The 13017-nt window shown below is 31.2% G+C and overlaps 1 protein-coding gene across 1 annotated transcript in view; it reads right to left on the reverse strand.

Annotated features, from left to right (window-relative positions):
• LOC132725171 (protein diaphanous homolog 2-like) overlaps positions 1-13017 on the reverse strand; it is a gene marked incomplete at its 3' end in the record, with an annotated part of 109470 nt that overhangs the window by 48030 nt on the left and 48423 nt on the right. Inside the window, 1 exon segment of the mRNA XM_060710257.1 lies at positions 4705-4783. Within this exon segment, the coding sequence (XP_060566240.1) occupies positions 4705-4783 (79 nt within the window).

Here is a 13017-nt window from a genome sequence, read left to right on the forward strand (position 1 = left end):
ATTCTTGAAATTGCATTAACGGTAGGAGTAGTTCTGATAAACTTTATTCACACCCTTTTCATTCAAGTGCCATAACTGGGCCAAAAATCATTCAAGCCCAAAACCCATGTAATATGCCAAAGTACTTGACCTACCAATCAATCTTGTAAAGTTTATCTGAAATTGCATTAGTGGTTTAAGAGGAGTAGTCCAGACAAACTTTAAACAAGAGGGCCAAGATGGCCCTAGATCGCTCCCATGACCCGTCAACTACATCTGAGCAATATCTTAGACAAACATCCTGACCAAGTTTGATGACAATTGAGTCAAAAATGTGACCACTACAGTGTTAACAAGGTTTTTCCATATTTGGACAGTGTGACCTAGTTTTTGACCCCAGGTGACCCATATTTAAATTTGAACTAGAAATCATCAAAACAAAATTTCAGACCAATTTCAAGAATATTTGGATCAAAACAGTAGCCACTAGAGTGTTTAGAACAAGATTTTTCTAAATTTTAGCTCCTGTGACCTAGTTTTTCATTCGAGATAACCTAAGTTTGAACTCATCCTAGCAATTACCTAGACTAGCATCCTGACTTAGTGTGATTACAATTGAGTCAAAATTGTGACCACTAGAGTTTTAACAAGGTTTTTCCATATTTGGGCGGTGTGACCTAAATAGTTTTTGACCCCAGGTGACCCAGATTCAAAGTTGACAAAACAAACTTTCAGACCAATTTCAAGGATATTTGGATCAAAACAGTAGCCACTAGAGTGTTTAGAACAAGATTTTTCTAATTTTAGCTCCTGTGACCTAGTTTTTCATCCGAAAAAACCCATGTTCGAACTCATCCGAGCTATTACCTAGACAAGCATTCTGACACAATTTGATGATGACTGAGACAAAAATGTTCCGCTAGAGTGTTAAAGAACAAATGTGAACGGACCACAGATGACGACAGACATCCAACAATACTAAAAGCTCACCCTGAGCAAGCTCAGGTGAGCTAAAGAGAGAAAAAAATGTTTAAGATAAAGTATTTTTCTTTGCCTTAACTTCTTACACAGATATAAACACTGCTAATTCATGTACAAGCAAATGTAAGCAATATATGAAGAACAAAGTCTAATATCCTAGGCATAAATAACAAGGGCAATAAAATTACATTCTTCAATTAAAAAAACCTTTACATTTCTACTTTCTTGTTCAAATCACGGAAAATAGATGTTAATCTATGTTCCTATTCAAATCTTTTGACAGTTAATAATTAACTGATACATTTTTAGTGAATTACATGCACTGTGATTTATTGGTGTATAGTAAAAGTTTGTTATTGTCATATTTTGTTGTTTTCCATGTCTGACAAAATAAGTTTATAGATTTAGAGTTAACGACAGACATATTTTCATTAACTTGTTTTGATTTTGTAAACACATCTTAAAGTCATACATTAACTATAATACATGAAAGTAAATGTGTTAGCTCTATTGCAATCATTTTATTTTTTTTAGTACAAAAGTCAGGTATTACATAAATGCAAAACTGGCAGTTACTTATTTAGCTCATGTTGCCGATAATTATTCTTCCCTTACCTATAAGCTGTCAATATTCCAAGCCGAGCCAATTGCATAGAATTTTTTTTGCAACATGCCTTCAAAAATTCCTGGCTAGAACTTTGCATTTAATCAATTATTACTTTGGATATTTATTTTCAACTTTTACAGTCAATGACTCGACCAAACTTTGTACTAAACGTTTTACATTTGAAGGGAAATTAATCGACAGTCACGGCCATAATTTATGGGTAGTCTTTTAAGTATTAAGATATCTAGGACTGAATTATTTCGCATATACATGTGCTGATGTTATTTACAATACTGTTATTTTATTGAAATTTAAATTTATTAACAGTTTACCACTTATTAAAATAAGTAAACTGTGACTCAAGATTTATCTTAAACAGATTTATCTTCAGATCTATATAAGCTTTAACAGCCCTCTGAAACAAGTATCATCAGTCTCTAACACTAACAATTTCTATTTAAAGTAGAACAATGTTATAATTGTGACCATTTCTTTGTTCATGAATACAGTATTGTTCCTTATAGTCCGACCTGATTATTGATTACCAAGTCTTGTGCATGTTACCACACTTTAAGAAGATTAAAAGAGAATGGTACCATATAGCTGGACCGTAACATAACAATATTATCATAATCTACTTAAATTAAACTCAAAACATTAAATATTGATAGCAGGGATGGCAATGAATACCAAAATTAATACTCGAGTACTCGGTCATTTTTCAGGCATCTTAAATTTTTTTAAACTACAAACCAAAACTTTCAATAAGAAACAAGTGGAACAAAAGCAACAGAAAGTGTCATAAAATCAGATTTTCTTCCAATAATAATAAGTTGAAATCTGATTCGAGGAAGGGATACAGACAAAAGCCCTCCAATATAAAAACAACAAAGTGGAGAAAAAGTCCTCCAATAAAAACTAGAACTATCACTAAATGTGATTAATACCCCCGCAAGACTGCTTCGGAAATGAGGATGTTACTAGTAACAGAATACCTTGTAAAAGAATTGAAATAGAGTTATTGTTGTGGGCAATTAAAGATAGTTGTGGTTCTTGTATGTTGCATTTCCTTTCAATGTGGTTGGCCATTGATGAAGTTTTATTGAATTACCCTGCAATAAGTCCAGAAAGACAAGGAAAAAGAACAAAGGGCAATAACTCTATAAATACTGAAGATGGGGCTATGGTTATTGTACACTGCACTTCCTCTCATTGCCCTTGACCATTGTATGCAGTTGTATTGAATTTCAACTACTAGTTTTCAAGTTAAGCACTGGACAAAAAAAGTAACAAAGGGCAATTACTGTAACTAGTCCAAATAGAGATATGGTTCTTGTGTACTGCACTTCATCTCACTGCCCTTGACCATTGTATAAAGTTTCATTGAATTCCAACCATTAATTTTCAAGTTATGCACTGGACAATAAAAAGTAACAAAGGGCAAAAACTTTTAAATGAGTCAAGAAAGAGACTTTATGGTTTCTGTGCACTGCGCTTCCTCTCAATATACTTGACCATTGTATGAAATAGAATTGAATTCCAACTTGTAGTTTTCAAGTTATGCTCATGGACAAGAAACAAGAGCTGTCAGTAGGAACAGCAAAGTTTCAAAGGCCCACTATGTCTATGGACTTGGAAAATATTTGAAACTATTACAAAAAACTTTTAAAACGTAAAATTTTAGTCGTAAAAAAGGGGCATAATGGCTGGGGGTCAAAACTGCTTGATAGAAGTTACCTCCTCCTGTTTACAGGTTGGGTCATGATGGTCTTGAACAAGTGTGCAAAGGTTTCAAAAGCCCATATGTCAATGGACTTTTGAAAAATATTTGAAAACTATTACAAAAACTTTAACATAAAATTCTAAGTCGAACAAGAGCTGTCGGTAAACCAAGGGACAGCATGGCTCGCACTATTCTTAGTGCTTTGATAGTAAAAAAAATGCCTGATACAGTGTTACCTCCTCCTGTCTTACAGGTTGGGTCATGATGGTGAACAAGTGTGCAAAGTTTCCAAAGCCATTATGTCAATGGACTTTGAAAATATTTGAACTATTACAAAAACTTTACGTAAAAATTCTAAGTTCCGAAAAAGGGGCATATTCTGTCAAAATGCTTGATAGAGTTAACCTACCTCCTGTTTACAGGTTGGGGTCTATGATGTTGAACAAGTTGTGCAAAGTTTCAAAGCCATAGTGTCAATGGACTTTGAAAATATTTGAAACTATTACAAAAACTTTTAACGTAAATGTCTAAGTCGAACAGAGCTGTCGGGGCATGCTCGACTATTTCTAAGTGCTTGATTTAGTAAAAAAAAATGCCTGATACAGTTACTCCTCCTGTTTACAGGTTGGGGTCATGATGGTTGAACAAGTGCTTTGCAAAGTTTCAAAAGCCATATGTCAATGGACTTTGAAAATATTTGAACTATTACTTTACATAAGTGGTTACGGCCGAAAATGCTTTATACGTTAAATTTCTTATCTAAGTCGAGAAAAAGGGGCATAATTCTTGTCAAAATGCTTAAGTAGAGTTACCTCGCTGCTGTCTACAGGTTGGGGTCATGATGTTGAAACAAGTGGTGCAAAAGTTTCAAAGCCCATATGTCTATGGACCTTTGAAAATATTTGAACTATTACAAAAACTTTAACAAGGAAATTCTAAGTCGAAAAAGGGGCATCATTCTGTCAAAAATGCTTGATAGAGTTACCTCCTCCTGTCTACAGGTTGGGGTCATGATGGTGAACAAGTGTGCAAAAAGTTTCAAAGCCATATGTCAATGGACTTTGAAAATATTTGAACTATTACAAAAACTTTAAACTGTAAATTCTAAAGTCGAAAAAGGGGCATAATTCTAGTCAAAATACTTGATAGAGTTACCTCCTCCTGTCCTACAAGGTTTGGGGTCAATGATGGTGAACCAAGTGTGCAAAAGTTTCAAAAGGCCATAATGTCAATGGACTTTGGGAAAAATATTTGAAACTTCATTAGACAAAAACTTTAACATAAGTGGTTTAAACGGCCGGGGACCGCCGACGTACCGACGCTCGGGTGACTGCAATAGCTCTACTTATTCTTATCGAATAGTCGAAGCTAAAAAAGGGGCATAATTCTGTCAAAAATGCTTGAATAGAGTTACCTCCCTCCCTGTTTACAGTTGGTGTCATGAAATGTTGAACAAGTGTGGCAAAGTTTTCAAAAGGCCATATGTCATGGGACTTTGAAAATATTTGACTATTACAAAAACTTTAACGTTAATTCTAAAGTCGAAAAAAGGGGCATAATTCTGTCAAAATTGCTCGAAAGAGTTACCCCCTTTCCTTTTTTAAAGGGTTTTTGGGGGGGTTCATAAATGGTAAACAAGGTGAAAAATTTTTCAAACCCCATATGTAAATTGGGACTTTTAAAAAAATTTAAAAACTTTAAAAAACTTTTAACTTTAAATTCTAAGTCAAAAAAGGGGGCATAAATTCTGTAAAAAATGTTTATAGTTATTTTCTCCTGTCAAAGGGTTTGGGGTCTTTGATGGTAAACCCAAGTGTGAAAAATTTCAAACCCAAATATGTCAATGGACTTTGAAAATATTTTGAAAAAATTACAAAAATTTTAAAACAAAAGGGGGTTTACGCCGAGGGCGGACGGGATCCCGGGGGGACTAAATAGCTCTACTTTTTTTAAATCGAATAGCATTTAAAAAAGAAAATGGAAAAGAAAAAAAAAGGGGCAAAAAAACTACTAAAACTATCTGAACATTAAAAATTCATGGGGAAACCTGCCCCTTCCCCTTTATTGGCTTGAAAATTTGTATGAAGTTGTTTTGAATTTCAACCAGTTTTTTTTAAAGGGTATGCTCTGGACAAGGAAAAGTAAAAAGGGGCAATGACTCTGAAATTTAGTCAAGAGGAAATTTTGGGTTTTCTTGTGCACGCACTTCCTCCTAAATGTGCTTAAAACCATTGTATAAAGTTATTATTTAAATTTCCCAAACCAAATTTAGTCTTCCAATTTATCTCCGGAAAAGGGAAAAAAGGGAAACGGACCGCGGGCCCGGAACGACCACGGGGGACTTCTATATCCCCCCCACCACAACTTCTTTTTTTTGGGGTTTAAAATGCCCAGTGGGAAAAAAAACCCCTTTTCCCTGATTAATGGGGCAAAAAAACCCCTTCCCTGTAAAAATTAAAAAGGGCAAAAAAAGGCCTTCCCAATGGAACTGACAGGGAAAGGTTTAATAAAGAAAAAAATTAGATACTCATGAAAAAAACAACATAATTATAAAGGCTTTATGGGCTAATTGAAGTTTGACTATTACAAGGATGTTACACACTAAGTTTGAAGTAATCTGACCACTTGTTTCACAAGGTTAGACCATGGAGCTTATCCTCTACTATTCAAATTTCTCAACCTGAACCTTTGGTTCCTGTGAGCTAAAAAGTCAAAGTTCATTAGAAAAAATATGTACCTGCTTTATTTGAGAATTTTTTTCCTGCACCCCCTGCCATAAAATTTTCACTCTAAAATTAAAATTTTCCCTTTTTGCCTGCCCCCCAAAATGAGTTTTTATCTTTTTGTTTGTTTTAAAACCTGAATTGTAAGTATCTAAAAATTTTAAAAAATATCATATTTTTTCCAAAAAAATTGAGTTAATTTTTATAGGGACAGTTTAAAACAATGGTCCACCAAAACTTTATTCTGCCAAATTTCTCAAGTACAAATAGTTTAGAACTAGTGGAATTCTATATATAGGAAGTACGTAGGGGTGTTCCAAAAATAAATGTCTTTGTGCAATTATCTCTCCGTGAATATTGTGTGCTATGTACTTATAAACCAAATTCGGACAAATGAATAATCACTGAAGCATTTACACACAGGTGAAACTCTCATTCACAATTTCACTGACCTTTGATACAGTGTACATTGCTTAACACTATAGAAAGTAAAATTTATCAAAGAACTTCTGGCTTCTAATATAAAAAATGAAATGGTGAAACAGTAATGTGAATGAAAATCCCTAAGTTGACTTACACTTCTCCATCTTCTTATCCCGGACAATTGTCAAAATCAATTGCATTTGCCATTTGAAGATGATATCCTTAAACAAATCAGTGATCCCAAATGCTATGGCTCTAATGGCAGGACGAATCAACTATGAGTCTAATCGAGAAAAATTTGAAGTAATAATAAAATTTTTCAAAAAGGGAAAACAAAGGGCAAAATGTTTTTTTTTTGGAAATCATTAAAGTGGCCCTAAAAACTGGTTTGCAAAAAAGGGTTTGAGACCCTTTGGGAACGTTTTTTCCCAAAGGGAAAGGAATAAAATATAAAGAAACCCCTTTTTTTGTAGGCTTTAAATGGCTGTACCATTATGATTTGGGTCAAAAAAGGGTAAGGGATTTGATAAATTATCAGATTTTTTATTAAAAAACCCTATTTTTTTAATAATCCCTGCATGATCCCAGTGAACTTTTTACTTTAATTTTTTCGGGGTCTTTTGGAAGTCCAGGGGGCTTAAAACATGAAAAAACCCCCCTTACTTTTTTTTTTTTAGAGATCCCAGCTAAAAAAGGTGGTTACCCCTTTTTCGGGCTTGCACCCGGCCTCCTTGACGGTTTATGAACCCAAAATTTGATGCAGTAGACTCCATTTTGGGAATAAAATCAAAAACCCCCGGGAAAAAAGTTGGATTAAGGGAATGCTACTTAAAAAACCCGTAAAAATAGCACCCAGCAGTTTCCCTATGTGATATGCAAAAAGGGCCCATTTCATTTAAAAGGGGTAAATGTCCCCTTTTAAACCGTGTGAATGAGAAAATGAAAAAGGAAAAGTATTTCAAAAAAAAAATATGTCTGTCTTTTTTAAGGGAAACTGCTGCCAAATCTTCACATAAATTTGATTATCTTTCTGATTTCGACTATTAAATGAAACATTTTTTACCTTCCAAATTTAAATGACAACAAAGAAATGACAGTTAAAATTACGTTTAAATAAAAGTTATGTTTAAAAAATTACTTTTAAAAAATTTGTTTTTTTTTTTTTGGAAAAAGGATATAAATGATCAGCATTCTTATAGACATTACATTTTCAGTTACATTATCAATCTTAAATTCATAACTTCAGACGGCTTTTTTCCAAAAATAGATGATAACTTGAACATTGAGTAATAGATTTACACAAGTTGGGTGTTTGGTGCTGCATGATAAAATTTATTTTCTTCTAAAAATTGTGAGATTTTTGTCCTTTGGTGATAGGGACCTGGTCCTCTCAAAAGTCTTTTACTTCCTGTGCTGAGGGCAAGAAAGGGAAAAAAATCCTTACAGACCTACCCTGTGATAATGAAGAGAGAAAGGGGAAGACTTGCAAAAATTGCCTTATACTATAAGAACAAAGTGAAAAACTAAAAACAAGAAATACAAAGAAAGCGGCTTGGAAATGCCTATCTGGCAAGGGTTAAGAAAAGGGGAAAAGAGGACATGTGGGTAACAAGAAAAGTCCTAATAAAATGCCATCAAATAAAGACCAGTGGTAACAGTGTCTTAATGTGTAATTAAAAATTATGGAAAAAAAATAACAATTCATAAAATAGTAAATAAAAAAATCATAAAATAGTAAGAAAGTAACATTTTAATATAACAACATTGTTTTGTTACAAGTACAACAACAGAAACTTTTCAATTTGTATTTTACAAAGTTATTCCAGTAACCTAACATCAGTAATTTGATTTTTTTTTTTCTTTTTTTTTTTTGCTTTTAATATTCAATAAAATTTGTTTGTTTTGATTTACATTTCCAGAAATTTCAAACATAGACAATATAAAACAAAGTCATTACTGTATAAATATGCATACATCATCTAAAGATACATATATGTGTGTAATTTTTTTTTTTTTTTAACTGCATTCTTCTCAAGAGAGAGAGAGAGGATTTATCTAAATATAAAATGTATATTGTTTCAACACCAATAACCTAATCTAGGTGATAAATAAAAAAAGGATCAAATACTTTTAATAATTACAAAAAAGGTTTTTAAAAAAAAGAAAAAAATCCCTTTTTTTTCCTTGCAAATTTTTTCCAAGTTTAAAATTTAAATATTTAATCAAAAAATTTTTCTTTTTTTTTAAATTTGCAATTTTTTTTTTATGTTTTAAAAACATCTATATATTTTTCCCCCCCATGTAACCCAAAAAACTACTTTTATAAAAAACACACACAAGATACTTTGTATTATTTTGGAAAATTAAAGCGTTTACCCACGTGGTATCTTTTTTTTAAGGGAAGGGAAAAAAAAACCCAAAAATTTGACTGATATTGTCTATTTAAAAAGTTTTTTAAATATCGTTTATGGAAACCCGTTTTTGGGAAAAAATTTTTTTGCTATTTTTTGAACACAAAAATTTTTTAAAAATGTTAATAAATTAAAAATATATTGTTTACTTAGATTTTTTTACAATATAAGTTTAAATGACAGGATGTATGTGAAATTTGTTTACCATGTTTTATACATGTAACATTGTTTTTGTCGCTAGAAACGGTATTTGTAAGTATTTTGGGGGTATTTTTTTTGTTGTTTTTTTGTTTTGGTTTTTTTTTGTATAGGTATGTAAAAGATATGTGTAGTCTTATTTGTTATGTCCGTTCGTTTGTTTGTTTGTAAGTTTGTATAAAGATTTTCTTTAAATGAAACTTGAAACTATTTTCTTTCTCCGTCATCTCAAATAATATAATAGAAAATGCCCGCCTAGTAATAGTTTATATAACGGCCGTCAAATTTTTTAAAGTTACTTATTTTATTTAGGTTGTTTAATAGAAAATTGTGTTTTTCTTTTACCCAATACGGTGATGATTTAAAACCATATACCCCTAAAATTTGTAAGGGGCCCTTGGGAAATACCCCAAAAAACGTCCCCGTATCTTTCATTATTTTGGGAAAAAAAGTTTAAAAATATTAAAATTCTGGGGGATTTTTCACTTTGGGAAGAAAATTTAAATTTCCTTGTTAAAAATAAAAGGGGGGAAATATGATGCCTATTTTGCCCATATAAACGAAATAGTAGGGGGGAAATTTGATTTTTTTTAAAATTTAATTTTGGGGCAAAAAGTAGAAAATATATACGGGAACAAAAGGGAAAATTTACTTTTTCTTGATATTTTAATCCGAATTTTCAGCCCTTTACTCTCTTTTAATTTTATATGGCCCCAAAGGGATGAAAAACCCGGGTTTTTTTTATAAAAAATATTAAAAAAAAAATTTTTGAAATTGGTAAGGATAACGTGATAATTTGCGGAGATTGGAATCTTGTTATTAATCCTTCAGTAGATTATGAAAATTAACAAATATTAATAACCCTCGTGCAAGACAGAGTATTTTAGAAAAAAAGCTAATGAACAATTACAATTATGTAGACGTCTGGCGTGTTTTTAAATGGCAATAAAAGAGAATATACTTGGAAAAGAAAAAATCCGACAAGAAAGCAAGCACGGTTAGATTTTTTTTCTTGTAAATGAGGAATATGATGAAATTAATGTAACTAATTGGTAAAATAACTACAGGTTATAGAACAGACAATTTCAGGTGTTTTGTTAACAATTAAATTATTTGAAAATGAAAGGGAAACAGGCTATTGGAAAATTTAATTGCTCTCTTTTGACCGAAAAACTCAATATATTGATCTAGTTAAGGAATACATTACATTAATTTAGTAAGATTTACATAAACAGAAAATAAACAACTGAAGATTAATTATACAGATCCCAGATTTAGATATTAACCCCCAAAACTTTTTCTTGAAACATTTTGGTCGTTCTTAGGAGGCGAAACAAATAAAATATAGTGCAGAAACGAAAAAAAACCGATTAGAAAAATAGAAAAAAGATTTTTAGAAATAAATATTCAAGCATTAGAAAAAACAAATATCCGAAAAATTCTCAAATTCTTCGAGTTGAGGAAACTTGGGGCGGCACTTAATAAAAGAAATCTCAGCTAGAAGCGTTACGGAAATCAAAGTTAGAAGGAGTGATGTTAAGATCGAAATGGCCGTTAAAAATTTAGGAAAAAACCTAGTAGTTATTTTTTTAAATCTTGAAAAACAGAAAATTTTACAAATAAATTAATAACAAAATGATTACTGGAAAACAATGAAGAAATAAGAAATACGAAAAGATATACTCAATTTTCAAAAAAGATTATTACGAAAAATTAATATACCAGAAAATTTCAAATATATAGATGAAACTCCTATAAAAGCATTATAGGGGAAAATGAAAATAAATTAACTGAACCCTTGATTCTCAAAAAATGTTAGAAGGGGCGAATTGAACAATTGATGAGTTAAATATTGCTTTAAAAAGCAACATGAAAAATGGCGGTAAAAGTCCCAGTTTAGACGGATATACAGTTGAATTTTTTAAATTTTTTCTGGGGAAAGATCTCTCAATTTTTTGTTTTAAAAGCCTCTTAACTTTGGCTACTTTAAATGATAGTTTATCTGGCACTCAGAAAACAAGGAGTTATAACGTGTCCTGCCTAAAAACCGAATAAAAGTAGATTTTTTATGAAAGAATTGGCGGCCCCAAATAACACTTTTAAATGTAATTTATAAAATGGCTTCTGCTGCTATAGCAAACAGACTGAAAAGAGTTTTAAACAACATTATTTGCCAAGATCAAAAAAGGGTTTATCTCAGGAAGGTGTATAAGTGAAAATATCAGATGATATATGATATTCTTTTTGAAACTAAACAGAACGATATACCAGGTCTTTACTATCTATAGATTTTCAGCAAGCTTTCGATTCAAGTTTCTTGGAAGTTTATTCAGAAAACTTTAGATTATTTTTAAATGTTGGTCCCTCTTTCCCAAAAAATGGATAAATCTATTCCAAAATGGGTCAGAACCTGTATCATACAAAATGGTCATTTATTTTTTTTTTTTTTTTTTTTTCAGATTTCTTTAAAGTTAAACGTGGTTGTAGACAGGGAGATCCAATTTCACCGTATATCTTTATCTTATGTGCGGAAGTTTTTTGGGTTCAATGATTAGGAAAAAATAATAATATTTACTGGCATAATCGATTTACAATAAAGAATATAAGTTAAGTCAGTATGCAGATGAAACACCAGCTGTTTTTAGATGGAACTGAGAAATCATTAGAAAATTGCCTAAACACGCTTGATAAATTTTATGCTATTTCTGGTTTAAAGATAAATACTGAAAAAAACAAGGGCATTTTTGGATAGGGTCGAGAAGAAATTCAAAAATATTAAATTATGTCGACAGATTGAATTAGACTGGTCTAAAAATCACCAATAAAAAATATTAGGAGTAATATTTTTCTCCGCAGACGTTGAGGACATTGGGACTTAAACGGACATGAAATTCTTAAGAAATGTGAAAAATTAATAAATGTATGGTCTAAGCGTATTTTAACTCTTTTTGGAAGAGTCACAATTATAAAATCTTTGATTATTTCAAATTTGTACATTTGTTTATGTCATTGCCAAATCCTTCAGAAGATTTCATTAAACAAATAGAAAGATTATTATACCGGTTTTTTATGGAAAAAAAGGCCCAGATAAAGATTAAAAGATCAGTTATAGATAAAAATATAGAGGCAGGTGGTATTAAAATGTTAAATGTTAGAGCCTTTATGAACAGTTTAAAGTTAAGTTGGATCAAACGTCTATTGAACGAAAATGGGCGGAATCTTGGGTTACCCTCTCTCGTTTGAATATAACCAAAGTGGTAAAACTTGGTCCTGGTTATGCATCAGTTATATCTGAAGAACTTTCAAATATTTTCTGGAAACAAGTGTTGAAAACATGGACTTACTTTTGCAAAAAAAAGTGAACATAGAAGTATCGAAGATATATTATATTCACCATTATGGTTTAAAACACTAGACTTCCGTAACACTAATTTATTTTTTTAACAATTGGATACATCACAATATAATATCTATTATTGATTTATATGACAATGACGGTAATATTTACAGTATTCAAAAAATTGAAAGATATATATAAGATAAGAGGCACATTTTTAGATATTCAACAAGTCATTGAGTCCATCCCTTATTTATGGAGAGAAAAAAATTAGGAACAGTAAAGATAAAGTATTCTTATACAAGCAAAACATTTCATTAAATCCCTATCTTAAATGTGTTATACAAAAAGTAAGGGTTGCAGATTCTTTTATGATATCCTTATTGACGCTGACAATTTAGTTGTTCCTAACAAATGAGTAAATTCTGTAGGACCTATATCACAGAAGGAGTTTTTAAATTATTGTACAAACTTAAATACTGTGAAAGAAATAAAGTTGAAAGATTTTCAATATAAGATTAATCAAAAAAATTCTTGTGACAAATACATTTTTACATCGAATAGATATTAGAGATAATGATTTATGCTCATATTGTAACATTGATAGAGAAACGATTGAACATTTATTCTATCAA

Source organism: Ruditapes philippinarum, unplaced genomic scaffold, assembly GCF_026571515.1.
Source record: "Ruditapes philippinarum isolate M1 unplaced genomic scaffold, ASM2657151v2 ctg1425_1_1_1_1, whole genome shotgun sequence".
NCBI lineage: Eukaryota > Metazoa > Mollusca > Bivalvia > Venerida > Veneridae > Ruditapes > Ruditapes philippinarum.